Here is a 24,951-nt window from a genome sequence, read left to right on the forward strand (position 1 = left end):
GGCGGAAGTGGAGGCGACTTCCGTCACACACCCCCGCCGGGGTGGGGATGAGCGCTACAGAGAGGCTGACCTGAGCCGGGGAAGTGCCGGGCGGAAGTGTGTAGCCTTGAGCCGTCTTGGTTACCGCGTTCTCCACCCCTCGCGACGTCATCGCTCTGAGCCAGCTCTCCGTTGCCCGCGCGGGCGCCGCCCGAGACCGTGAGACCCCGGTTACCGCCCCCTCAGGTAAGGTGTTCTCCTTCTCACCCTTCGCCCCTTTTTAACGAGCTCCTTCTCTCTTCTTCCCCTTTTCGTTGCTCTGAGAGCGCTGCGGGGGTTCCACTGCCTCCTGTACCGTTTGGAACCCGCGGTTGCCATACTAACCCCAGCGGGGGTAGGGGGTGTCTGATGCCATCGTCTTGGCGACGGAAGGGGTGCTTCTCCCTTCCCGGGCCACTTGGTCCCTCAAGGTGCTGGTGGCCGTGATTCCTGGAGAGAAGAGGGAATGCTGGTTGAATCCGACGAGCGGGGGCTTGGATGGCAGCCTGGTTTAAGCAAGGGGTAGGGAGAGGCAAAAGACAGGAGTAGGTAGGCCTGGAAGGGTGCGGTTGGGTGCAGTGTGGACGGCGTGTGAACCCTGGGCGGTGACAGTGGAGAAAGATGTCTTGGGCCCTGCCCCTGAACCAGGAGCCACCATGTTGGTGATACCCCCCGGACTGAGCGAGGAGGAGGAGGCTCTGCAGAAGAAATTCAACAAACTCAAGAAAAAGGTGAGGGAGTGTGTGGGGGCGTGGCCCAACCTTTCACAGACTCTACACTCTTGAGAACACCTGGGGTGAGTGTGAGGGATGGGGGGTTCTTCCAGCTCATACCTGGAGACATACCTCCTCTCCGCGAAGCCTCACAAGGGGGCTCTTCCCAAGTCTTGATGTATGCCTTCTCTCTTTTCTGTGTATTCTGCCATCGAGTTGTGTAACTTTTCCATGGCTTTTAGTACCACCACAGGGGTGGTAATCTCCAGGTTTGTTTTTTCAATTCTATCCGAGCTCTTGCTGATAGCCTGCAGATTCCCAGTGTTGCAGCTAGCTATCATCTATCTATTCTAACTTAGTTCCTTTTCTTGATCTTCCATATAGGACTGACTATATTCAGTTTTCCCATGTGTTTGGAATCAAAATCTCCTCTCTGACATCTCCACTATTTGCATGGCCAAACGTTTGCCAAGTCTTCTTGATTCTTACTCTGAAGTAATGTCTTTTGTTTATTTTTTCCCGCGTATTCCGTAGATCAAGTTTTTGCTGACACTCACGTAGTCTGTTGTAATGGTTTCTCAAGAAGCTGCTCAGTGTGTTTTTGGACAGACTTCCTTCACTCTTATTAAAATGAACCACTGAAATCAAAAAAACTCTGTCTCTTTTTCTCAAAACCTGTCAGTGGTTTCCCATTGTCTATACAACACAGCCTTACCTTGGCATCTCTTTCTAGTCAGGTAGAACTATTCACTAGTCCCAAAACATACATTCCCAAAGCCTTCTTATTTCCACATCTTTTCCAGTCTGTGTTCTTTGTCTAAAATGCCCTTTTCTTTCAATCTGTTTTGCATAGTTTCTACCCAGGGTCCAGTTTAATAGTCATTTGGCATCAGATAATCTTATTTGCTCTCAGCTACAAGCAATTTGCGCCTCTTACGATCGCTCTTGATAATTGTGTCTAATGGTCTTATTTCTCAGACTGTAAACTTCTTAAGGGGAGGAACAATGTCTCATACTCTTGCATACCCCTGTTACAAAGTAATGGCGTGTCCTTGTTAAATATGCAGGGAATGAATGGATGAAGCCCCCTGAGAAAGGCATGTAGGCTTGTGCTTACTTATAGCTCATATCTTAGGGTTCTGGTCCATGGTCAAATTCCTTTTCTTCCATTTCAAAAACTGAGGCTTGGCAAAGCCTCTGGATACAATGGTTTGGCTAGATTACGTATCGCTGGTATTGTAGATGATCCAGTGAATCGTGTGTGAGTGGTAGGGCTGCCTCAGTGCACCACTCCAGGGACACCATTTGCATTGTTTTCTGAGAAAGGCGTCCCCTGGAGTGAAGTGTCCAGGGACCTTGGGAGAGGACCTAGCCAGGGACTGGCCCTCACCAACCCCTCTCTTCTCGCTCTCATTCCCAGAAAAAGGCATTGTTGGCTCTGAAGAAGCAAAGTAGTAGCAGCACAGCCAGCCAAGGCGGTGTGAAACGCTGTGAGTGACGGGGGGAACTGGGGATAGACTGGAAATGGGCAACATGGCGCTGACCTCTCTCAGACCGTGGCCAAAATAATGCCTCCTTCCCTCACCACTCCAGCACTGTCAGAGCAGCCTGTGGTGGACACAGCCACGGCAACAGAGCAGGCAAAGCAGCTGGTGAAGTCAGGAGCCATCAGTGCCATCAAGGCCGAGACCAAGAACTCGGGCTTCAAACGTTCTCGAACCCTAGAGGGGAAGTTAAAGGTGAGCACAAGCAGAAGGATTGTTCAGGGGCCCCTTGACTTCAGAGGGCGTCCTTCCAAGTTGGAGTGGAGGTAACATCTAGGGGGAAAGTAATGCCTATTCAGTTCTGGGAAAATTGTCGTACCAGTCCGAGTTTCAGGTTTCTTATCTGTAAAATGTGAAGACACTGACTGACTTCCAAATTCCGTATCTCATACATTCTGTGGTACATATTCGAGCTCCTGGGTCTTGTTGTTCTGAGAAGTTGAACAGGTTGAAGATGTCAGCAGGTCCAAGAAATGTACAGATAAGCTAAATGCTCTATGTATATATTAGGTCGCTTAAGAAAAACACCACATAATCAAATAAGAAATGCGCAAAGGAATTAAAAGGGAGGATAAAAGGCCAGAGGAAAGCCAAGAAGAGGGTGAGGGAAGAGGAATCCCTTCTGTCCCATGGTTAGGCAGCCTTCTGCTCTCACATTGAAGTAGACCTCTACGACCTTCCCAGGACCCTGAGAAGGGGCCAGTCCCCACTTTCCAGCCGTTCCAGAGAAGCATATCTGCTGACGACGATCTGCAGGAGGTATGGTTCTCAACTCTCTGTCCCTGAGAGGTTGGGGAATGAGGAAAATGAGAGACCCACATATTTGGGGTCACATGCCATCAACTAGGACTCATCTTAACTGTCCTTGGTTTCTTTTGCAGTCATCCAGACGGCCCCAGAGGAAATCTCTGTATGAGAGGTTAGAGAGCTAGAGAGAGGACTGAGTCCCAATTGGGGGAGTAGGGGAGGTCAATTGCCTGGATCCTTGGGAGGTTTAGGGCTGGAGTGGAAGGAGCTGGGGCTGCAGAGGGAGTGTTGAGTCTCCACAGGGTCTGGGAAGATGAAGTAAAGGGCCCCTTTGATCCTCACTGTCTGCCTCTCCCCAGTTTTGTGTCTTCCAGTGATCGGCTTCGGGAACTAGGGCCAGATGGGGAAGAGGCAGAGGGCCCAGGGGCTGGTGACGGTCCTCCTCGAAGCTTTGACTGGGGCTATGAAGAACGTGGTGGTGCCCGCTCCTCAGCCTCCCCTCCCCGAAGCCGCAGCCGGGACCACAGTCGTGAGCGGAACCGAGACAGAGACCGAGATCGGGAACGGGATCGAGACCGAGACAGAGACCGAGACCGAGATCGGGAACGGGATCGAGACCGAGATCGGGAACGGGACCGAGATCGGGACAGGGACCGCGATCGGGACAGGGACCGTGATCGAGAACGAGAGGGCCCTTTCCGCAGTGAGTGATCTGGGCTGGTAGGAAAAGTGAAAGGATTCAGGCAGGTCCCACTAAAGTGGCCTCTTAAAGTGGAGCCTGAGATGGGTTGCATGTTGTGACTGTGACTCCTGACCCCACAGGGTCGGACTCGTTCCCTGAACGCAGGGCCCCTCGGAAGGGGAATACTCTCTATGTGTATGGAGAGGACATGACACCCACCCTCCTCCGTGGGGCCTTCTCTCCCTTTGGAAACATCATTGACCTCTCCATGGACCCACCCAGAAAGTAAGGATGGTAGTGGGACAAGATGATAAGTCCTGGGAGGACCTGGGTTTGAGGGAGAACACCAGCCTATCTCCGGTGGCCTATGAGCACTGGGTTTGGTTGGGTCCACAAGAGCCCATAGGCCCTCTACTGATCCTGTTTTCTCTCATCCTAGCTGTGCCTTCGTCACCTATGAAAAGATGGAATCAGCAGATCAGGCCGTTGCTGAGGTTGGGACTTCCCAGACCTGTTCTTCCCATCCCTACTGCCATCCTCATGTTTTCTCTTTAAAACACTGGGAGCCAGGAGGAAATCATTTCCTCTTGATAGAGGAAGTCTTTTTCTATCCACACAAGAAATGTATTCTTAGATCCTTAGTCTGTTCCTAGGATGGCAACTCTTGGAAATTCTCCTTTTCTTTGTCTGTAATGTTTCCCCCCCCCCCATCCTTTACCTCCACCCCTCTTCTTCCCCAGCTCAATGGGACCCAGGTGGAGTCCGTACAGCTCAAAGTCAGCATTGCCCGCAAACAGCCCATGCTGGATGCTGCCACTGGCAAGTCTGTCTGGGGCTCCCTTGGTAAGAATGGATTCTTCCTCTTTCATCCTGTTTCCCACAGCTCACCTCCTCTCTTTGCTCCCCTGCATGTCCCAGGATTCCCTAGAGTTGATAGATGTCTGGATCTGTGTGGAGGCCATGGGAATGAGAATTGTCAGACTCTCTGTCAGTTAGAGATGGAGGAAGATTTCTTAGTGTGAAGGAGAGAGAAGGATTGAGAACAACTCCCGAAGCAGTAATAACTGGAACAGGGAAGAAAGTGGAAGTGAGTGAAGTTAGTGAGTGAGGTTAGTGAACATGACCGTGTTTATTTTGAGATGGAGTATAGTTGGCTTTATAAAATAAGCATTTGAAATTAGAGATCTGGAACTTATGTGTGAAGTGAGGACTGAAAACATGGATCACAGTCCTCTGTATCACAGAGTGGCTGCAAAATGGTAGTAATCTCAGGGAAGATTGAATTTGAAGAAAAAAGTTACGCAGGCCTGGGCCTGGGGGATATTCAGGGAGCAGCATCAGAGGCCGTTAAAACCAAAGAACACAAACTATGGAACCTGGGTAGTGATAGAAGTGTCAAGGTACAAAGATCCAAGAGAATGGAAGCTGGTGTGGGGTGAGTGACTGTAGTCCCAGAATGGCAGGGATAGAATCCTCCGAGATGAGATGCAAGAGGGACATGTCGATGTAGGGAGGAAAAAAAGGGGAAGGAACAACCTGAGGCTCGAAGAATGTTTTAGGCCAAAGCCACACCCAGAATGAGCTCCCCTATTGAGGCTAGTAGCATTTCTTAGTGTGAATAGCCCACTATACCTGTTGGCTTTCCTGGCAAAGGAGTTAGGCAGAAAGGGGCGTTCAGAGCAAGAGTGGCCCTCCAAACTAAAAGAAGGAACGAGAAATGACTAACATGTCAACAAAGGGCTACAGAGATCTTCTAATTTTTAATATTTTGATGTAGCGGGTTAACATCATTCAGTTATGACAACGATTACCTTTGGGAGCTGTTCTAAGAACAAAACATTCCTTGGAGTATCGGCATGTGCCACAATAACAGCATGTGCTCCTTGCCATGGGGATGGGTTGGCCTAAGGGAGCCAAAGGGGACAGGCCAGCCTGGCCACCAGAGGGCAGCATTGAAATTGGGCTTCCAAGGGCCAAAGGCAAGGAGTGAGCTGGTCAGACTCTGAGCCTCTGGCCTCACCAGTGCTCAGGTGCAATGCTTCAGACCTTAACCAATCCTTTCCTCCCTCCCTAGCTGTCCAGAACAGCCCTAAGGGTTGCCACCGGGACAAGAGGACCCAGATTGTCTACAGTGATGATGTCTACAAGGAGAACCTTGTGGATGGCTTCTAGGGAATGGAGCTGGATTCCGTGTGCCTCATCTGCGCCAACACTGGTCTCAGTAAAACACTGAGGTGGAAGCTCACACATCTCCCTCAGCCTCTGGTTTTTCAGCACTTGGGATTGGGGTTGAGCCTTTAAAAACGGCTGTTAGATTTTATCTCAGTTGTAACACATGGCCAGTGCACGTTCCCCTCCCCCTTACCCCAAAAGGATCTTGAACACAGGTATTGTCGCAGCTGTTTTAATTTGATCTCATCCCCCTTTCCAGCAGGAAATCCCTTATAGAAAATCCAAATCCTCTTCTTTGAGTTTCTCCCTGAGCCAGGGCAGCACTTGGAAGAGGTTGATGTGAAAGTCTCGGGCATGAGCAGGTACCTGCCGCCACCGCCTCTGGTCTTTGCAGACATCCACTACACCCCAGCTGATCACACCAACCTGGAGAGGGCAAGGGGATGCCACCAATCATCTGGTAGAATTCCTTCCTAATCCCAGGAAGCTCAACTACTCCCAAGTGCATCTGAGTTGACCTAGAAGAATTAGACTGGGGACCCAGCTCAGTCCTGCTCTCTAGCACACAGGCCAGACATTGCCCCAACCCGGCCATTTCAAGAAGTAGATGTAAGGAGGCAGGCTCTGTCCTTCCCTTTCCAGCCACATGCATTGAACTTTCCTGCTTTAGGGCCCATGCTGACCACTTGGCATCTCCCCACAGACAGGAGAGGGGAAACTCACTTGAATGAAGCGACTCCTCTTATGAATAATCAGGGGACCACCAGAATCACCTACAGGAGAGGAGAGGCTGTAGGAAAAACGATTCTTGGGCTTTAGGAACATGTAGCACAACCAAAGAGCCTTCTCTTACCTTTGCAAGTGTTGGGGTCAGTATAGGGATCCACCCCTCCAGTGCAAAGGAACCTGGGGGTGACCACTTTAGAGATGTCCTTGACTTTGTCATAGCCTAGGGCATATTGAGCATCTCTCTCACAGCTGGATTTCTGTAGGTGAGGTATAAAGCATGGAGGAGAAAGGGGTGATAAACAGAGCATGCTTAGGAAGAATTGGGGCCTAGAGGACCTGCTTAGGATCCCATATTCCTCACCTTTTCCCCGTTCTTGATGTAGACCTCCTTCCGAATCATCGACTTCTTCCTATCTTTGGACAACTCTGACACAAACAGAGCTTTGACATCCTTTGCAGGGAGCAGCTCTTCCACTGGACAAATGGACAGTAGGGGTCATTTTAGCACTCTCTCTGCCCCCCACCATCTCTCTATTGCCTTTGTCACTCAGCAAATGTCCTTCAACCCTTTTCTGTGGGCTGGAGACCAGGCTGGCTCCTGCAGCACCCTGTCATGCCCCACTTGTCTCTTGGCATCATTCCCTTGTGCTACTTTCCCTGAATGTCTTACTCTGTTGCTGGCAGGTGGTTGACAGTGGAAGCCTCAAAGCTTGATTTGTTCCCTGGGTGCAGGGGAGACAAATAGGCCTGTTAAGGGAGATGGGGAAACTCAGGGACAGCAGACTTGACCTGCCCCAGGCCTGTAGCCCCAATTTGCCCAGACTTTTCTCCTCAGGGGTTCAGAGGGCTCACCTGAGAGTCTGGCCATACTTGAGCTTCTCCTTGAGTCTGATAAGGGCCACATCATAGTCATAAAATTCAGGAATGCCTTCTGCTTTTTTCCCATTGATGTCGTAGTTAGGGTGAAATAGGACTTTATCTATTTCCAAGTCCTGCTTCATCCCTCCTAAGGTAAGAGAGTGGGTATGTCAGGACATCCTACTTCTCTGGGCAGCCTCCTGCTTCTGGCTCCACATTCTTCCTAACTCCCAAGTCTTCTGCCCTGCCCCCAAGCAGCCCAGTGTGCAAGGGACAGGGCTGCTTTGAGGACCAGGGGAGGGGGGCAGGGGTTGGAAGGGTGGGCTCCTGAGGAAGTAGAAGGTGTTGCCCAGGGAGCACAGCTGAAGCTCAGGATTGATTCACTGCATCCTTACCCACGCTGACCTTGATTGAATGATTCCGATCATCCACCGTGAAACAGTGTGCTGCTGTCAGCACGTAGTACTCAGACACCACGGCCCCCATACAGGTCTCATGTCCTTTCAAAGGGCGCTGGGAACAGAATGGCAGGGGGGAAAGCTTAACTTCCACAAACACCACATTTTGCCCTTCCCCTACCCCCATTCCATCTGACCTCACCTCCCACAGGTCCCCACCACCAGGAAGCTGTGCTTACAGTGACTGAGATCTTGGCCTGCCACGGTTGCTTGTGGTAATCACTACCTTTCTTGTGCTCCCAAACCATTCCACAGAGTCCCAGAGTCCGGGTTTCATCTAACAAGAAAGGAGAATGTGCTGAAACCTGGGATGCTCGGCCTTTCGGGGAGGCCCGCCTACACAGCTATGAGGAGCAGAAGCCCATAAGGAAAAGAAAGGGGCATTTGTTTTCTTACGTTGGGGGCAAGGAACTGTGGCAGTATAGTGAAAAAAAGTTGGAACTAAGAGTTGGGAGACCTGGCTGTTTTCAGGCCCAACGCTTGCTTGCTTGCTGTGCCTGGGCTGCTCTTGGCCTCACTTTGCACATCTGTGAAATGAGAGACTTGACAAGATCTCCAATGTTGTTCAGAACTCGGTGATTCTAAGATCAGGAAGTGGATAGTGCCAGGAGACCAGAGTGTGACTGAGGTAGAGAAGGAGCAATGAGAAAGCCATCCCAGACTGCCAAGGCTTCAGGAGGAGAGGAAGTATGAGTGACCTTGGGATACCTGGGGGACTTCCTGACCTCTTTATACCCTCCTGGTATCTTCCTACCAAGCATTTGTTTGAAAACATCTTCCAGGTCTTCCATGTCCTTGACTTTGAACACATGTTGTTCTTTATCCTTCTTGGAAGCCAAAGCATTGATGTTCTCTTGGTTCACCAGAGGCCCAACCCCAAACACATAGACATCTGAGGGAGAAAGAGGGAGGGTGAGTGTCCAAGCCCTGGGGGCAGGAGCTGAGAAAGCAAGGTGCTGGGTCCAAGGCCAAAAACTCACCCAGATAATCCTCCCTTAGGTTTTTGCGATCCCTCCCAATGTCCAGCAAGCTCCGGATCTCATGAATGACAGAGACTGGGTCCCCACCCATGTTGTGCAAGCCTGCAGAAGAGACAGGGACCGTGAAGGTGAGAGGCAAGTAAAGAAGAGGGTCAAGGAAGATAAATTGGCTAGTAGTGACACATGGCTGGGTAAGCAGGTTGTTTTTTTGTTTTTAATGGCTGAAGGTAAAATTTCAGCTTTTTAATGTAAAAAATTTTTTAATGTTTATTCATTTTTGAGAGAGAGTGGAGGAGGGGCAGAGAGAGGGAGACACAGAATCTGAAGCAGGCTATAGGCTCTGAGATATCAGCACCAAGCCTGACAACTGGGCTCCAACTCACGAACTGCAGGATCATGACCTGAGCCGGATTCAGAAGCCCAACCAACCACGCCACCCAGGTACCCCTGGGTAAGCAGGTTAAGGGGATGGAAGTGACAGACTTAAGAAGGGTGTCTCCTTGTAAAGGGTCACAGGAAAGATCAACATGGTTGGGGCCCTCAGTGCTGCTCAGAGCCCCAACCATGAGTCTAGTGTTACATGTGAACCAAACAGCCATACACCGGTATGAAAGGGTGGGAAGCCTGGGGCAGGAAAAGGTCCCTTCTGACCATCAGTCATGAGAATGATGACGTGGCGGGTGCGGTTCCAGCCTTCAGGGGGTTGGTTCCCCGGCCAGCTCATCATGTTGTAAATTGCCTGGAGGGCCTTCTTGGTGTTAGTGCCTGCCTTCAACTTGTGATCTGTGAAAAAGGAAGATCTCACCTTGCCTGGTCTTCCAAGTCATCTATGAACATTCAAGGCCTATCACAACTGAGATACCACATTTTTCAGTTTTTTGAGTTGTCACCCCGCTGACTTCCCTTTGACCACAAAGTGACCTTCTCAGCCCCCAAGTTCCCAGTAATCCATATTCCTCAATGAGCCTGCTGTCCAACCATAGACTGCAAAGTGGTCCACCCTGCCTTCCCACTTGGTCTCACTACCTCCTCCTCACAACAACCCTGAACGTTTTGACTTCTCTGACCCCAAAGTGAACTCCCCACCAGTCCCTTCCCTAACCTCTGACCTTCATAGTTGATATTGTCGATTGCCCTTGTAACCCAGTCTGCATCGCTGCTGTTTTCATCGGACACTCTGATCAAAATTTTGGGGACTGTAGCATAGGTCACTAGACCATATTTTGGCTTCACCCCATAACTTGCCACCTGTGGGTTAGGGGAGCAACGGGTCATGGCATTGAAAGAATACTATGGTTGGGAGAGGTCAGCAGCTTTTCTGGGACAGGGAAAGTTACAGTCAGAGACTCAAGGGCTGACTGATCACCCTGAGGCTGATGGATGATTGGGTTAAAGGTCAAGAAACTGCTTCCAGTAAAAGGAAGGGAAGGAGGACAAAATAGGACCAGAGGTTTTCTGGGACTTGTGTCTCAGAGGGTCTGGAGACATCAGGGAACTAGTCCTGGCTGGGCAGTGAGTTCACATTCAGGGGGGAAGGGGGCCCACCTTCTCAATGAAGTCTTTGAGACAGTTCTTGGCCCTTGTGAAGTTGCCGATCCCAATGCTGTCTGATGCATCCAACACCAGATAGATGTTCATGGAGCCCGAGGGGTCCAGGATAATCTTCCTCTTCTGTTGTTCCCCTGGGTGCCACCAAAGAAATTCAGGCTCCAGCATGCATGGTTCTCCTGGCCCTTCATCCTCCCCCAATTTCCTGCCTCCCTCCCCTCTCTGCCTCCAAACCTGGGCTATGCCCATCCTCAGCATCTACTCCTTCAATGGTCTCCGTCAGGGAAGACAGGAAGGCTTCGGCTACCTCTTCGGGGATGTCATACATAAAGGAGTCTGGGAGAGGTCAGAAATCAGGTAAAATGTCTGGGGGTGTTGGCAAGGGTGTGAGGGTCAGAGACACAGTGGCCAGTGAGGTGGGATGGTGGGTTTCCAGGATGGGAAGGGCTCAGTAGTGGAGGAAGTTCTACAGGCAGGTTTAGAAGTGAGGAAGGAGCTGGGTTGCATTAGGGGGAACTGGTGTAGGGATATGAAGATAAAAGAGCAGGATTTGACCCCTGGGCATGGGTCAAGAGTCACCTTGGCAGGAAGGTTCTGTTCCACTCCAAGAGCCACCTTCCTGGCATGTTCGCTGCTGGGATCCACGAAGAGTGAGACCCCGGTTGCAGTAGTAGGTGACTCTGTCTTCAAGGCGATAGTGGTTGCCCACCTTCCTTGTGCCAAGGGGGATGCCTGGGTTAGGGCAGTACCCCGCTGCAGAAGCATGAAACATGGAGGTGAGGGCCAAATCCTGAGGCCCAGATGGCACGGTAGAGCACAAGAGTTGTGGTGCTGGTTCCTCAGGCTGGAACATGGTCAGGGAGAAGACACCATCACCAGGGGAGGGGACACTTCTCACCTCCATCATCGCAGATGGCTGTTTGTCCATCCCACCGACCAGTTGCTTGGCAGGTGCGATTGGCAGAGCCCCGGAGAGTGTAGCCATCATAGCAGCGGAAAGAGATCTCATCGCTCAAATTGTAGTAGGGGGTCCGGGGCCAGTATTCCCCATTCTCAAATCCCTGTGGTCTTGGGCAGCGAATTGCTTTGGGAGAGGGAGACAAGTAGAAGTTACTGAGAAGGAAAGGGCTTCACTTGAGAGTTTCCCTCCTGGTCTCAGGGACCCCGTCACAGAGAAACAGTGCCTTCTTGGTCCCACAGACAGCATCAACGCTCAACCTATGATGACTCCCGCTTCTCCTCGCTTCCAATTTCTGAGTGTTCTTTTTACTGCCAGGGTTGCCTGACACAGGGTAGATGCTCAGTGAAGATTCACTCCCTTTCTCCTCCCTCTCTCCCTCCTTCAGCCCTAGACAGCTCCTGTGTTTGCTCAGCTCCCCCTGCTAACCTGCCTGGCCTCAATGCAACTCTAATAGTATGCTAGTCTGGCCCCTGGTCACCACCTGTTCCACCCCTCCATTGACCCATACCCACCCTCACTGCCCTCCAACCTCTGCATTCTGCCGTCTTGACAATCTTTTGGTCTTGGGTCCGCAGGGTGCTCCAGGACCCTGTGGATCTGCAGGTACGAATCTGCACAGGGTATGGGTAGAAGCCAGAGGGACACACATACTCCAGTGCCTGGCCCTCCTTGAGAAGCCTGAAGGAGCCACCTTTGATCTCTACTCCTTCCAGAGAGCAGGAGCCTTGGGGCCCAACCCCAGTCAATGGTGGTATGCTCCCACCTAAAGAAAAAGGCTGATGAAGCCCAGCCTCCCAAGGCCAAGGAGGAATACTGGGGGCAGCAGGAAGTGGTGGGGGGAGTGGTGACCCTCTCTCTTACCTCCAGACAAGAGGCCCAGCACCAAGAATACCAGGCAGAGTTGGGGGCTGAGACTGCTCCCCATAGCGATGGAAGGCAGGAGAGAAACCAGGTATGGGGACAAGATGGTCTATCCCGGCTTGTGCTGCCTGTGCTGGCTTGATGTCCAAACAAACTTCAGACCTGGGTCTGGTCGCACACCCTTCCCCTGCCCCCCACAACCTCCAGCCTTTTATGCAATCTGTGTTCTGGCACCTGTGGCTAACCCCACCTACCCACATCACTTTCCGGAATGTCCAGGTGGGAGGGCCCCCACCGAGGTGCCAGTCAAGGAAATAGGAACTGCATAAGCCCTACCCTTTCAATACCACCTCTCAGCTCCAGTTCCTCCCCAGTAATCCCAGACCACCCCCTTAGGGACCAGAAATAAGGCTGGCTCACTCCCTGTTGACTCTGTTATGGAGCAGAGTCCACCCACTGTTTGTCCAGCAGGGTCTCTGACCTGCCTCCCTGTTGTTCCTGGAATCATTCTGGAATCCTCTGCCCCCTGGCCAGCCCCCAGGCAGAGACACAGACAGATGAGGAAATCATCAATTTTTATTAATTTCAAAACTGGGAAATTCCACATGAAAATGAAAGGAGAGTGAGCCAAGCACAGCAGAGGGTGGGGCCCTGGGGTTTCCGCAGCTTGGATGTGCTGCATGGAGTCCTAGAACTGGGAGCATAGATAGGTCATGGGGTCTGATAGAAGTTCAAGAGTGGGAGACTGACAGATGCTGGCAAGACAACAGAGGAGTCAGTAACCACAATTAGAGGGGCAAAAAGTTCAAGATACCCTCCAGGTGCTGCCTCAGCCAGGGCTGTAGGCGAAAGAGATTGATGTGAAAATCTCGTGGTGGTGGGATCTTGCCCCTGGGGGCCTTTTGGCGGGAGTTTTTATTGCTGTTGCCACAGGGGTTGTAGAGACCCCAACTCACCAGGCCCACCTGGAAGAAGGAGAGAATGGGGTGAGAGGCTGTCACAGCCCCAGCTCCAAGCTTCAACCTCCCTGGCTCATCCAAAGGCCTCCCTCAGCCTCCTTCAAGGTCAAGATTCTGTAGCCCGAGTCCCATGAGCTTCCTTCCCCCTTCTCTCCTCACCTGAAAAAATCTGTATCTCCGCTCAAGGAAAACTGCTCCCCCAGATTCTCCTGTCAGAAAGGAGGGGCAAGAGACTGTCATCCTGACTCACCCTGCTCCCTTGTTATCAGGGCAGTGCACCAGTGCCCTGGCATGCATGCTGGTCACAGGGACATTGGTGGACTTTCCCTCAGGAATCCAGGCTCGTGGGTGGGGGTGGGAGGGGCTCACCCCTGCAGGGATTGTCATCATTCTCGGTTCCACTGCATAGGAACTGGTCTGTCACCACCTCTCTGACATCCGTCAAGTCAGGGAACGTGGTTCTGTCTTGGGAGACGACCTGGATGCAGCTTGTCCACTGTGGCAGGGGTGGAACAGAGAGGAGAGAATGAGCAGTCCCGGGGGACACCGAGAAGTTCAACTAGGCCTGGAGGAGGGATAACACAGGGTCAGATGGAGAAAGCAGCCAGAGCTGGAGGAGGAAGGGACAAAGAGAGACTTTTGAGGAGCTGCCACAGAGGAGTCCCATTCCCCCGCAGCATCCCAGACTTGAGATCCTCACCTCTGTCCCCGTCTTGAGGTTAATGTTCAGTTTGCTCCCATTCAAGGCCACAAAATGAGCAGGAACACTCAGTTTGTTCAGAAGTTCACTTTCTGTGGTCAAGGAGAAAGGGGTATGGTGCTGGTCCCTTTACCCAGCATCCAGGCTCCAGATTGGGGGCTGTTGCACAGCCCATGTCATCACTCCTAAGCCCTGGTCCTAGCTCCTCATGCACCCTAAGCCCCAGCACTCACCATGGTCTCGGCAGGTGCTGCCTGGAGGTCTCCGCAGAGCCAGATTTGCCTCCACCGTGCAGGGAAGGCAAATGGGCCTGGGGAGAAGGACAAGGGTCACACAGACGCATTCTCTATGTCCCCTCCTCTGGGACTCCCCAGAGCACTCTCCCCCAGAGGATGCCCTCTCATCCCAGACTCCAGCACCTGGCATGGGTGGACATCTTCACCTTCTGGGCCAGCTTCAACAGGGCAATGTCATCACCATAGAACTCCAAGATTCCCTGATTCTTTTTGGCAAAGACATCAAACCCCGAGGAGATCACGGCCTTCTCAATACTGAAGTCTTTGCCCCACTGGGAGTTAGGATCCCCTGTGAATAATATGGCAGATTAGGCTGGCCCAGGGCCCCTGAAGGGGCCAGGGACTAGGAACAAAGGGTGACAGCCCTGGCCATGGGCTCAGGAACCTGGTGTGGGCCTTGCCTTACCCACATTGACCCTCCACAGAGAGCTGTTCTCAGCATGGCGGAAGCAGTGAGCAGCTGTCAGGACCCATTGGTCTGAGATGAGGGCCCCCCGGCAGGTCTCCTGGCTCTTAGGCTGCAGGGAAACAGGTGATCTTCAGGAACTGCTATGTCTCTGGCCCATGGCTTCTTCCACCTCTGGGATCCAAGCCCCATCCCTCCTTCCTGGTACCTTAATAGTGACATGCCAGGGTGTCCTCTCCTGGGCAGAGGCATTGGCTGACATGTTCCCCACCCCACAGATGGTGTCTGTGAGCTTGGAGACATCTGTGGGTATTGGGAGCAAAGGGGGAAAGAGGTATGTGAGGGGCACTGTGAGCACGTTCCCCACCTGGAGCTCTTGCTGGCTCCTCACCACCCACCCCACTCTGAAGAGGGCAAAGCGCACTCACCCAGCATGTGCTCAAAGACCTGGTACAGAGCATTTGTGTCCTGTAGAATGAAGGCATGGCGCTCACCATCCTTCTTGGACCCCAGTTCATTCAGCTCTTTCCAGTCCACATCCAGCTTGCCCACCCCAATGGCATAGATGTCTGATGAGAAGAAGGAAATCACCAGAATCTAGTGGCTGAAGGGCTACCCTGTGAGACAGGAAACTATCATTTGGAATTTACTGGGTCCTACAAAGCCCTAAATAAGCTGGACCCTCACCCCCTACTACCTATCTGAACTCACTTCCTACCACTCCTCACCCTTCACTCCCTTCCATAGAGCCTCCTCAAAGTTCCACAAATTTGCAAGCACACTCCCACCCCAGGCCTTTTGTATAAGCTATGCGTCTGCCTGGTTCACTCCTTCTCAGGCTGTCCCCATGGCTCACTTTCTTACCTTTTCAAGTCTTGACTCAAATGTCACCATCTCAGCAAGGCCTTCCCTAGGATCCTTGTCTAAAACTGCAATGCCTCAGACAATTCCATTCCCTCTCTGTTCCATTTTATACCTTGACATGTGTCACTATCTACCATGCCATATAGTTTCCTTATTTGTCTTGTTTAATGCCTACAGTGGGTAGAATTGTGTCCTTCAAAGAGATATATTCAAGTCCTAACCCCTAGTACCTGTCAATGTGACCTTATTTGGAAATAGAGTCTTTGCCTAAAGCCTCCAGAGGGAGCAGGGCCCTTCTGATAACCTTGATTTTGGACTTCTAGGCTTCTGAATGTGAGAGAATAAGTTTCTGTTATTTTAAGCCACGCAAGCTTGTGGTTGCAGCAGGCCTAGAAGACTAATACATGGTCCCTCCAGGATGACAACCCCAGCAAGATATTTTTGTCTGTTTTGTTCACAGCTGCATCCTTAGAATGGTGTCCAGGAGAGACTTTCAGTAAGCACATTTATATGACTGAATAAGGAGCTCATGAGCATGCATGGAGGCAAAACTTCAGATCTGGTTCCTCTGTAAAGTGTAGGCTCTGAGAGAGGGGCCTGGAGCCATCTCTTCCCACTGGAGAATTTGGACCCACACAATCATCCGCGCCCTCCCTCCCAGCCAGCATGGGTGCCAGTCAGAGCTGCCTTGGGGTGGTGGCCCACAGACTCCAGTCTTCCCCCATGCTTTGCTGTGGGACATAAGCTTAGGAATCCCCTGGGCTTACACCAATGGGTTGACAAGGCATAAAGAAATACAAAGTCATAAAGTGCTCACACCTGAGTTTGGGTAAACCAGATTGACACCCCAAGAATAGGGGGGTGCAAAGGCACCCTGAGAATAAGGAGGTGCAAAGGTGCCAGAAATAGGGCGGTGCGAAGGTACCACAAAATAGGGGTGCAGAGCCCCCAAAATAGAGCCAAAGGCCTGAAATAGAAACGGCACAAAGGTGCCCAATACATAGGAATACGAAATGAACAAGATTAGATATTCAGGGTGAAAGCACCCCAAATTTAGTACTATAGCAGAAAGCTGCTTTCACAGAAGGATAGGGCCGGGTTAGGTAAACTGGTGAATTGGACTATGGACCGCTGCACTGCAGGCAAAGCAGCCCAGAGCAGAGATGGCTAACAAAAGAAAAGGTGTCTTGTCAACCCTGAGGTTATTTGTCCTACCTGTCTCATTCCCTAGGCTAGCTAAGATAAACAGAGGTGCTGCCTCACGTCGGCTGTAAACAACCCTCCTCCCGACTGTCTGGCACCCGGATTTTGTTTTGTATTAACCCAAACCCCCAACCACTAATATCCTCAAGACCCCCTTTCCCTCACGTCCACAAGTTAATGTTCACAGATTCATTGTCTCTTTGTGCACATCCATTGCCATGTTTGTAAGCCTTCTGATCCTAATAAAAATGGGGCAAGGACCTTATTCAGGGCTCTGGTCTTTTCCCGGACATTAGCCATCTCTCACTTTCAATCCTGCGTCCTGCTCTTTTGCTAGACAAGAGAGAACTTTAGACCCAGAGTCTACGACACTTTGCATCCCTTTTGGCCATTTTTGACTCCCAGAGGATCCTGGGTGGCATGCAAAGAGTGAGATGCTCAGACTGGGAGATAAGGCTTTTCTCAGGAAGCAATCTATCCTCAGGCAGGCCAGAAGTGGTCACTGTGAGGGTTGGACAATTATGTCCATGTGTTTTCTGTGACTACGTCCCTTCAATTCCTGCTTCTTTTCAATAAGGTGTTTTGAGCATTTAGCTGTAGCCCAGTGACGCTAAGGAGTTTGGGAGGAGAGTTTGGGCTTTGCCTTCCCGAAGCTAGAGTTTTAAAAAGGAATCCACTTGCCCCTACTGGGCAGGTAGGGTTGGTGGCATGAACAAGAAAGAGAGGACCCAAGGGGAAAGTGAAACTTGGAGGCTCAAAAGATAATCCTCACTTATCCAGAGCACTTCTGTCTGAAATTCTTTTCTGGTCAAATATCAGTGCAATTTGTGTTTAGTCTGAACCTGAGGAATTATTCCTTTCAAACCTACAACTGCCAAAGCATTAGTTATCTGTACCCCTGAAAGAAGAAATGCCAGGGACAGTCCCTACAAGGAATCCAGGCCTTTTTCCTCTCTGGAGAGGTTCATGGCCACAATGGTGGCAGTGGCCACTCACATACACTGTTCCCCTGTACCAGGTAAGAGCTGAGCATTTGCCCCTATTTGCCTCTGAGGTAGGTGCTAGGTAGGTCCTAGCACCCTCCCCCTCTAGTTTCTGCAAATGCAGAAACTGCCCACAGCCACGGCCAACCCAAGATGAAACCAAGGCTCAAAGGCTAAAACTTCGGGGCCATTTGACTCCAGATTGTTCGGTATGACTCTAAGCTGCCTTCACACAGAACGACAGAGCCTGGAGTCTCACTAGAAACAAAGCCAAGGTGTGGACCAGACTGCTGGCTGCCCAACTTGTGCCCCTGAAGGGGCAGCACAGCTGGGGGCGGGGTAGAGGCTCACCCAGGTAGTCGTTCCTCTGCTGGTTGATGTTCAAGATCTCTTTGATATTGTCAACAGCCAGCTTGGGGGAGCCACCCATGTTAGACTTTCCTAGAACGGAGGGAAAAGAATTGTCCATCTGGGGTGTATGTCCAGACTCCCCATAGTCTCCGAGGAGTGGGCATTCAGCCTGGGAATCTCAACCTTTACCACTTCCCGCGTGTGTTTCAAGATATGTTATTTACTGAAATTCTCTACATTCCAGGCACTGGGCCAGGAGCTTCATAAACTGTATCTCATTTGATTCTCCTGAAACCTCAGGTAGTGTAGGTATCCTAATTATACAGGCAAGAAAACCAAGTTCTATGGACACGATCAAGAGATAAATGGCATAGCCCAGAGCCACTACACAGTCTGTCCTATTTGTGCGCCTTGACATTCCTGCCCCAAAGCCAACCCCCTCCCCCGCCAGCTGACTCAAGGCAACCTCCCAGGTAGTAACAATAATTGATATTTGTAATCACAAAGCACTTTTACACAAAGTACTTCAATTGCTGTCCATAAACATTGTGTAAGGGAAGGAGGGCAGCTATGACTATCATCATCATCATTGTCATTCCATTGTCACCATCAACACTATTTCTACTACACAAACAAGAAACTTAGTCCCAAAGTGGCAGAGGGAGAGCCAGAATGCAGGTGTCCTGACACTACATCGGTGCTCCTTCCACTGTGCCAGACTCACTCGCAGAGATGACCATACTCACCATCTGTCAGAAGGATGATGGCATGTCGGATTTCCTGCCAGGCCGCCGTGCTCATTCCAAGGCGTTGCATCTGGTTATTCATCATGATATGGACACTATCTAAAGCTGCATAGGTGTTTGTCCCAGTTCCATTTTCATGGTCTGGATTATGTGAAGAGGAAGGACTGTCTTAAACACTTCCCACCTGGGAGAAGGGAATCACTCTCTTCTCCCAACCATTGGAAATGCATTTATCAACTGGCTTGATAAACTCGGACCTTAGCTAGCCAAAGGTTTGGCATCATTGCCTGTTCAAACATTAAAAACCTTTCCCCTTAGATAGACTGCATAACCCAGTGGCCACTCTATACTCTCAAGATTCAAAGATGGAGTTTCCAAGGAACCTGGGTGGTTGTAGCCATCTGGTCTCTACCACCCGGGTAGTTTCATAATGACATGGGGGAGACTCCAGTGGTGAGCCAAGAAAGCCAGCCCATGTAGTTCTGGCATGAGGAAGGAGCCAAAGACCTGTGTGAAGGATTTGGACATGTAGCACATTAGAGTAAGCCATGAGCTGGTGGGAGCTGGGAGTCGGCCACCACGAACCTGAGGAACCTGAGCCCCAGAGCCCTGAGACTTGAATGTCACCAAAAGGCCTCGCTCTCTAATTTGTCCCGAATCTCTTTGCAGGCGCAGACAGCTTATCCTCCCCCCTGCCTCATCGCCTTCATTTGATGACACCTGTACCTTTATAGTTGACATTGTCCAGACTGTTGATCACTTCAGTTGCATCCCTCGAGTTGTCGTGCAGAACAGACATGATGATTTTGGGCTTTGATGCAAAGGTGATTATGGCGACACTCACATTGATCTCAAAGCTGAAAATCTGTGAAGGGCAAGTGAGAGGCCAAAGAAGAGAGGGTTAGAGAGCAAGCCAAGGGTTCCAGAGGAGGCAGAGAGCCTGGACCAAGGCTGACAGAGGCAAGGGCCACAAGTAGTCACTTACTAAGAGACTGCTGATTGCAGGGAGCCAGGAAACTGATATTTGTGGGCCATCTACTGTCTTTGATAGGCTCACTCACTCCTCATGCATCCTTACATCAATTCTGGGAGGGGGTGAGAAGGCCCTATTTTACAGATGAGGACATTGAAGCTTATTGCCTTGCCCCAGATCACACCACTGGTGCAAAGTGGAGGTCGAATTTGCACCTGTCCACATGAGTCTGAGGCACTTCTCTAACTGGCAGATTTTGCTGCCCCACAGCTTAGTGAGATACTACAGGTCTTAAGAGACTCTAAGGAGCATAAAAACTGCCTTGTTTACTGTAGGTAAACTGCCTTGTTTACTGTAGGTGGGAAGGAAAACATATATCTACATAAACTATTGTGAAAAGTTACCAGGCAAAGTGCTGGCAAAGAATCTATACTAAGTGGCTTCCAAACTCTCCTGTTCATGCATCTCATCATTAAAAACATTTTGAGCACATATCTAAATATAGGTATATATATTTATAAAAAGTGACTCATATTTATAAAGCATGCCATTCAAATATATTATACACATTTTAAATATTTAAAAATTTGGAATTTTTAAAGGAAAATCTTAAATATTAAGTTATCGGTTTAATTTAAATTGAAATTATTCAACAAGGATACCAGTACTTGTCTACCATACCGCACTGGATTATTTTGTATACCCTTCTGTGGAGACCACCATTCTAGATGATGGGTTCCTGGGAAGTAGGACCTCAGCCTTGTTCATCTTTGATGTCCCCCAGCACCCAGCACCCAGCACAGTGCCTGACACATAGTAAGTATCCCAAGAGTGTTTGTGCGATCCTATAAATTGAATCCACGATTCCTGCATGGAATACCCATACTCTAGGAGGGCTTTTTGGAGGAAGTGGGCTGTAAGTGGGATTCTGAGGAAGGGAAGGAACCAGAGAGAGACAGTGGGCATAGGAAGGCCTCCTCTGTAAACAGACTCCGATTTCCTGACCCTGTCCACCATGAGACTGGCGCTCTCCTTGAAGATGTGAAAGTCATCTTCGGCCACACTCTGAGAGGCATCCAGGAGCAGGTAGAGGTTCAGGTGACCAGAGCGCTGGATTTGGATTTTACGGCCCACGCTTTCTGTGAGAAACATGGAAGGGGTTGATTCACATCGTCACCTCCCACCAGCCCTCTTGCTAAGGGATAGGGCCTCCCTGCCTCCCCTCCAGTCAGTTCAGCTGCCACTGAGCTTTCTGGAAGCTCTGAGCATCTTCTGGGAAGACTGCTCCTCCAATCCCAGGCCCAGCACCCTACTGTCCCCACCCCAAACACTCACTTTTTTTCTTCTGGGTGGGATTGGTGGCTCCAAGTAGGTGGGACAAGGAGGCACCCAGGGCAGGGGCCACATCCTCAGGAAAGTCATAAGAGTAGGGCTCTGTGGGAAGAGCCACTGAGGTCACTCAGAGTCAGGGGTAGGATGCCCAGGGAATCTCTGGAGGGTCAGGGCAGCTGGCTACTCACGGCGGCATATGGGTTCCGTCCCACTCCAGACCCCATTACTCTGGCACTCCCGCTCCGCAGACCCGGTCAGCACCAGATTTGAGGAGCAGCGGTAGGTGACTTTGTCTCCAAGGCCGAAACGAGACCCTGTCCGCACGGCGCCCACCGAGATGCCCGGGTTGGGGCAGTAGCCAGCTGTGAGTGAACAAAGGAAGATGGCAGTGAGCAGGGGCACCCCTCCTCAGCCTTTTGGCCCCGCTCACCCACTTTCTCCCTCGGGGCTCTTCCTCCTCTCCAGACCTGTGGAGGCTCTGTGGGTCATTTGGCCTCCTCCTTGGGAGACACCACAACTGTGCTTCCCAAGGGTATGTGTGGAAAATCTTAATAGGGCAAAATGTTTAGAACTCAGTGGCCTCAGATGCCAGCTAAAGCATCCCAGTCCCAACCCAGGGACTCAGCCTGCATCCGTCCCAGAGCCCCAGGGAAGATGCTAGCTGACAAGCCCTACACCACCACAGATACTATTTGCACTTCATAAACCACAGTGAGGCATCACTACACACCCACCAAGATGCTAAAACTTGGATAATTCCAAGTGTCAGAGAGGATGTCAGGCAACCAGCACTCAGATACATTGCTGGAGCCTCTACTAAAACTAAACAAATGCCAATCTGCGAGTGGACAATTCCACTCCTAGACAACATGCTCAAGAGAAGAAAGTTCATATGTGCACCAGCAGTTATGTATAAGGACGCTCATAGAGCTTTACTTATAATAGCCCCAAACTGGAAAGAACCCCAATGCCCATCAACAAGAGAATGCATAAATAAATTATAATCTATTTGTATAAGGAAACTACACAGCAATAAAAAATAACAAATGGATAAATCTCACGGGCAGAATGTTGAGTAAAGGAAGCCAGATGCCAAAAGAACATATTCTATATGATTCCACTTGTATGAAATGTAAGAATGAACTAAAATAAACTATGGGGACAGAAGCCAGAGTGGTGACCCTGCGGTCAGCAGTGGACAGGAGGAGCCTCCTACTTTACCGGACGTGTTCTCTACCTTGAATGGTGATTATACTGGTGGATACATGTGCAAAAGCTCACAGAGCTGAATACTTAAGATTTGTACACTTTAGGTAGATTGCACCTCAATTTTCAAATCGATTCTATTTATGTTTGAATCAATGGCTATTTGGCAGAGTCATGAATATAAGTAGAGAACCAATGGCTGGCCCACTGGGTCACGGTATGGTCCTACCATCTCGTGGACTCCGTGTCTTCTGTATTATGTGCTCAGAACTATCATCCAGGAAGCTCCCAAAACCCACAGGCAATGTGGCTCCAGAGACTCCTGGGAGCCCCACTTCTATCAAGCAGAGCCTCCCCACCATTGACAGGGCCAGTAATAACCATGACAAAAGTATATGTGTCACTTACCAGACCCCAGGGACTCTTCTAGACACTTACTAACATCAACTCACTTAATCCACACAGCAACCTCATCTGGTGGCCACTCTTACTATCTCCATTTTAGATGTGAAAATTGGGGCACTGAGAGGTTAAATAACCTGGCCAAAGGCTGCCCAAGTCAGAGCCAGGCTTGGACCCAAACTGGCAGCAGGGGCAGGCACTAAGCACAGCACTAGTCTTGCTTTGAGGTATTTGGAAAAGCTGGACAGAGTGTGTGAAGCCTTCATGTCGGATCCGAGGCTTAGCACCACCTGCCTCAGCCAGGCTCCCTGCAGGCTGGTGATGTGTGACCTGTAGACCTCAATTTACCAAAATTCAGGAAATATTATTTTGGCATCGGAAACACGAGGCCCCTGTCCCCACAGAGGCCCCCCGGGCACACATCTTACTCCAAGTTTCCCAGGAGACCCCAGCCGCCATACAGCCATCAGTCAGGGCACTCACCACCATTGTCACACACAGCTGTCTCCCCATCCCACATGCCATTGGGGCGACACTGGCGCACAGGCGAGCCCCGCAGTGTGAAGCCGTCCTCACACTCGAAGCTCAGGTTGCCACCCACAGGGTAAGACCCAAGCCGTGGGGTGAACATGCCATTCTCAAAGGAAACAGGACCTGGACAGCGAACAGCTGGAGGGAGAGAAGGGAATGAGAATATAGGCATGGATGGATAACACCTGGGCTGAGGGATGCTCATTTTGGGTGCATGGGAATAGCCAACTGGTTGTCAAAATATTGGGTTGTTGTATGTGAAATCGCTGCTTGTGGCAATTGGTTGAATTTTGGCAATTTCACACAGTTCAACCTAATAGATTGATAAATAACCACTTCTCTCAGCCCTCTGAGGGCATGGTCACCCCAGCCTCTCCCCTGAGGTCCTCAGATGTCCCACAAGTGGACAACCAAAGGCGTAACACCTGGCACGACAAGGGACTCCGGCACATATTCTGAATGATTGGGACTATGCAGTCAATTGTTAAATATTAAAAAAAAAAAATCATCCCAAGTGTTTAAAAAAACCCGGCTTTAGTACCCCACAATCTCCATCAAAGCCTTCCTCTAACGCCTTGCTATGGACAATGGGCATTTTCCCACTATGTTGAAAAGCCCCATGGAAAAGCATCTCGGCCATCCCTGCACATCACCTAGTCAGGGTAAGCCCCACCCTGAGCAACTCCTAAATGGAAGATCTGGAGAAGCCACTGGTGGGCACCCTAAGCAAGGCCCACAGAGAGCCTCACGTTTGCAGACCGCCTTTGTCAGCTGGGTGGATCTCAGGGTCTGCCACCGTCCGTTGCTCTTGCACAGCCGCGATGCTGGGACTGGGTAGCGGCCCACGGGACAGGAGTAGGTGAGGACACTCCCAGGGGCCCAGCCATGGCTGAGGGTGAAATTGCCACCGGAGATATTCACGTTCTGAGGGCAGGAGGGGGTGGCTGCAGCCAAGCCTGTGAGTGTGGGACACAACACAGAAATGGAGAAAAGATGAGAAAAGGAAAGCAAGAGAGATTGTCCATTTACAAGTGGGAACTCAACCTGGGCAGCACAGGGACCCCAGCATTCCCCTCCCCTGCTCCTACCTGGGTACAGGGACAACAGGCAAAGGAAAGCCATCAGTGGGTCCATGGTGTCCACCTTGAGGCAGACAGAGGCAGAGAGCCCGCAGAGGGAAAAGGTCATCTGACTTCCCGAAACCCAGAGCTGGCTCAGCAGCTGCTTTATTTGCTGCCAGAGAAGGACAACGAGGGAGTGGCAAGGGGGATGTGCTCTTAGCATGGAAAAAAATCAGGGATTGGAGACTGAGCTGAGAGGGTGAAGCCCTTGCCCATCTCCCTAATCCCCAAATATCCTAGTCAGTTGATCTGCACTATAAGCTTTTCCTACCGCTCTCAGCCTGCACACCCCTCACACACACACACACACACGCACACACACATGCTCTTGCATGCGTCGTCTCAAGCACGCAAACCCACAAACCATCCAAGATATTGCAAAATTGTTTATTTAAGTAAAGTTTCAGTTTTCTCTTGGGTGTCCAAGTGGACTTTATTTCCTGAGAGCCTGGGACAGCACTGTGTTCTTGAACATAAATCTCCAAGGAATGGAGGCTAATTTTCTCAGACAGTCTTGATAAATTGGAAGAATCACAATCTTGTTCTTCCTTGCAACCTCTAGAGTGAAATCTGGAGGTAAAAATGAAATCAATGCTTAGTTTTGGAG

The 24,951-nt window shown here is 50.6% G+C and overlaps 3 protein-coding genes across 3 annotated transcripts; 1 reads left to right on the forward strand and 2 right to left on the reverse strand.

Annotated features, from left to right (window-relative positions):
• Positions 1-114: 114 nt before the first annotated feature.
• Positions 115-6,092, forward strand: NELFE (negative elongation factor complex member E). The gene is made up of 11 exons (XM_047102687.1): positions 115-225; positions 667-749; positions 2,152-2,221; positions 2,325-2,470; positions 2,960-3,034; positions 3,157-3,194; positions 3,382-3,725; positions 3,845-3,989; positions 4,144-4,198; positions 4,445-4,547; positions 5,779-6,092. Exons 2-11 carry the CDS (start codon positions 675-677, stop codon positions 5,874-5,876), a joined length of 1,149 nt encoding a protein of 382 aa, XP_046958643.1. The 5' UTR covers positions 115-225; positions 667-674; the 3' UTR covers positions 5,877-6,092.
• Positions 6,093-6,146: 54 nt separating this feature from the next.
• CFB (complement factor B) lies at positions 6,147-12,335 on the reverse strand. The gene is made up of 18 exons (XM_047102686.1): positions 12,272-12,335; positions 11,940-12,173; positions 11,348-11,533; positions 11,029-11,202; positions 10,684-10,785; positions 10,447-10,583; positions 10,011-10,149; positions 9,553-9,684; positions 8,902-9,003; positions 8,676-8,813; positions 8,101-8,198; positions 7,859-7,976; positions 7,458-7,611; positions 7,276-7,352; positions 6,967-7,079; positions 6,730-6,862; positions 6,600-6,649; positions 6,147-6,302 (listed from the first exon to the last, which is right to left on the reverse strand). Exons 1-18 carry the CDS (start codon positions 12,333-12,335, stop codon positions 6,147-6,149), a joined length of 2,307 nt encoding a protein of 768 aa, XP_046958642.1.
• Positions 12,336-12,868: 533 nt separating this feature from the next.
• C2 (complement C2) lies at positions 12,869-24,446 on the reverse strand. Its single transcript, XM_047102825.1, has 18 exons — positions 24,312-24,446; positions 23,973-24,179; positions 23,176-23,361; positions 21,273-21,446; positions 21,088-21,186; positions 20,758-20,891; positions 19,506-19,644; positions 18,780-18,920; positions 18,034-18,123; positions 15,061-15,201; positions 14,841-14,935; positions 14,633-14,744; positions 14,350-14,515; positions 14,164-14,240; positions 13,931-14,022; positions 13,600-13,726; positions 13,390-13,439; positions 12,869-13,236 (listed from the first exon to the last, which is right to left on the reverse strand). Exons 1-18 carry the CDS (start codon positions 24,409-24,411, stop codon positions 13,060-13,062), a joined length of 2,307 nt encoding a protein of 768 aa, XP_046958781.1. The 5' UTR covers positions 24,412-24,446; the 3' UTR covers positions 12,869-13,059.
• Between the last annotated feature and the right edge of the window lie 505 nt (positions 24,447-24,951).

This window comes from Lynx rufus, unplaced genomic scaffold (assembly GCF_022079265.1).
Source record: "Lynx rufus isolate CCGP_SWC_20201006 ecotype Redwood Valley unplaced genomic scaffold, mLynRuf1.p SCAF_6, whole genome shotgun sequence".
Taxonomy (NCBI): domain Eukaryota; kingdom Metazoa; phylum Chordata; class Mammalia; order Carnivora; family Felidae; genus Lynx; species Lynx rufus.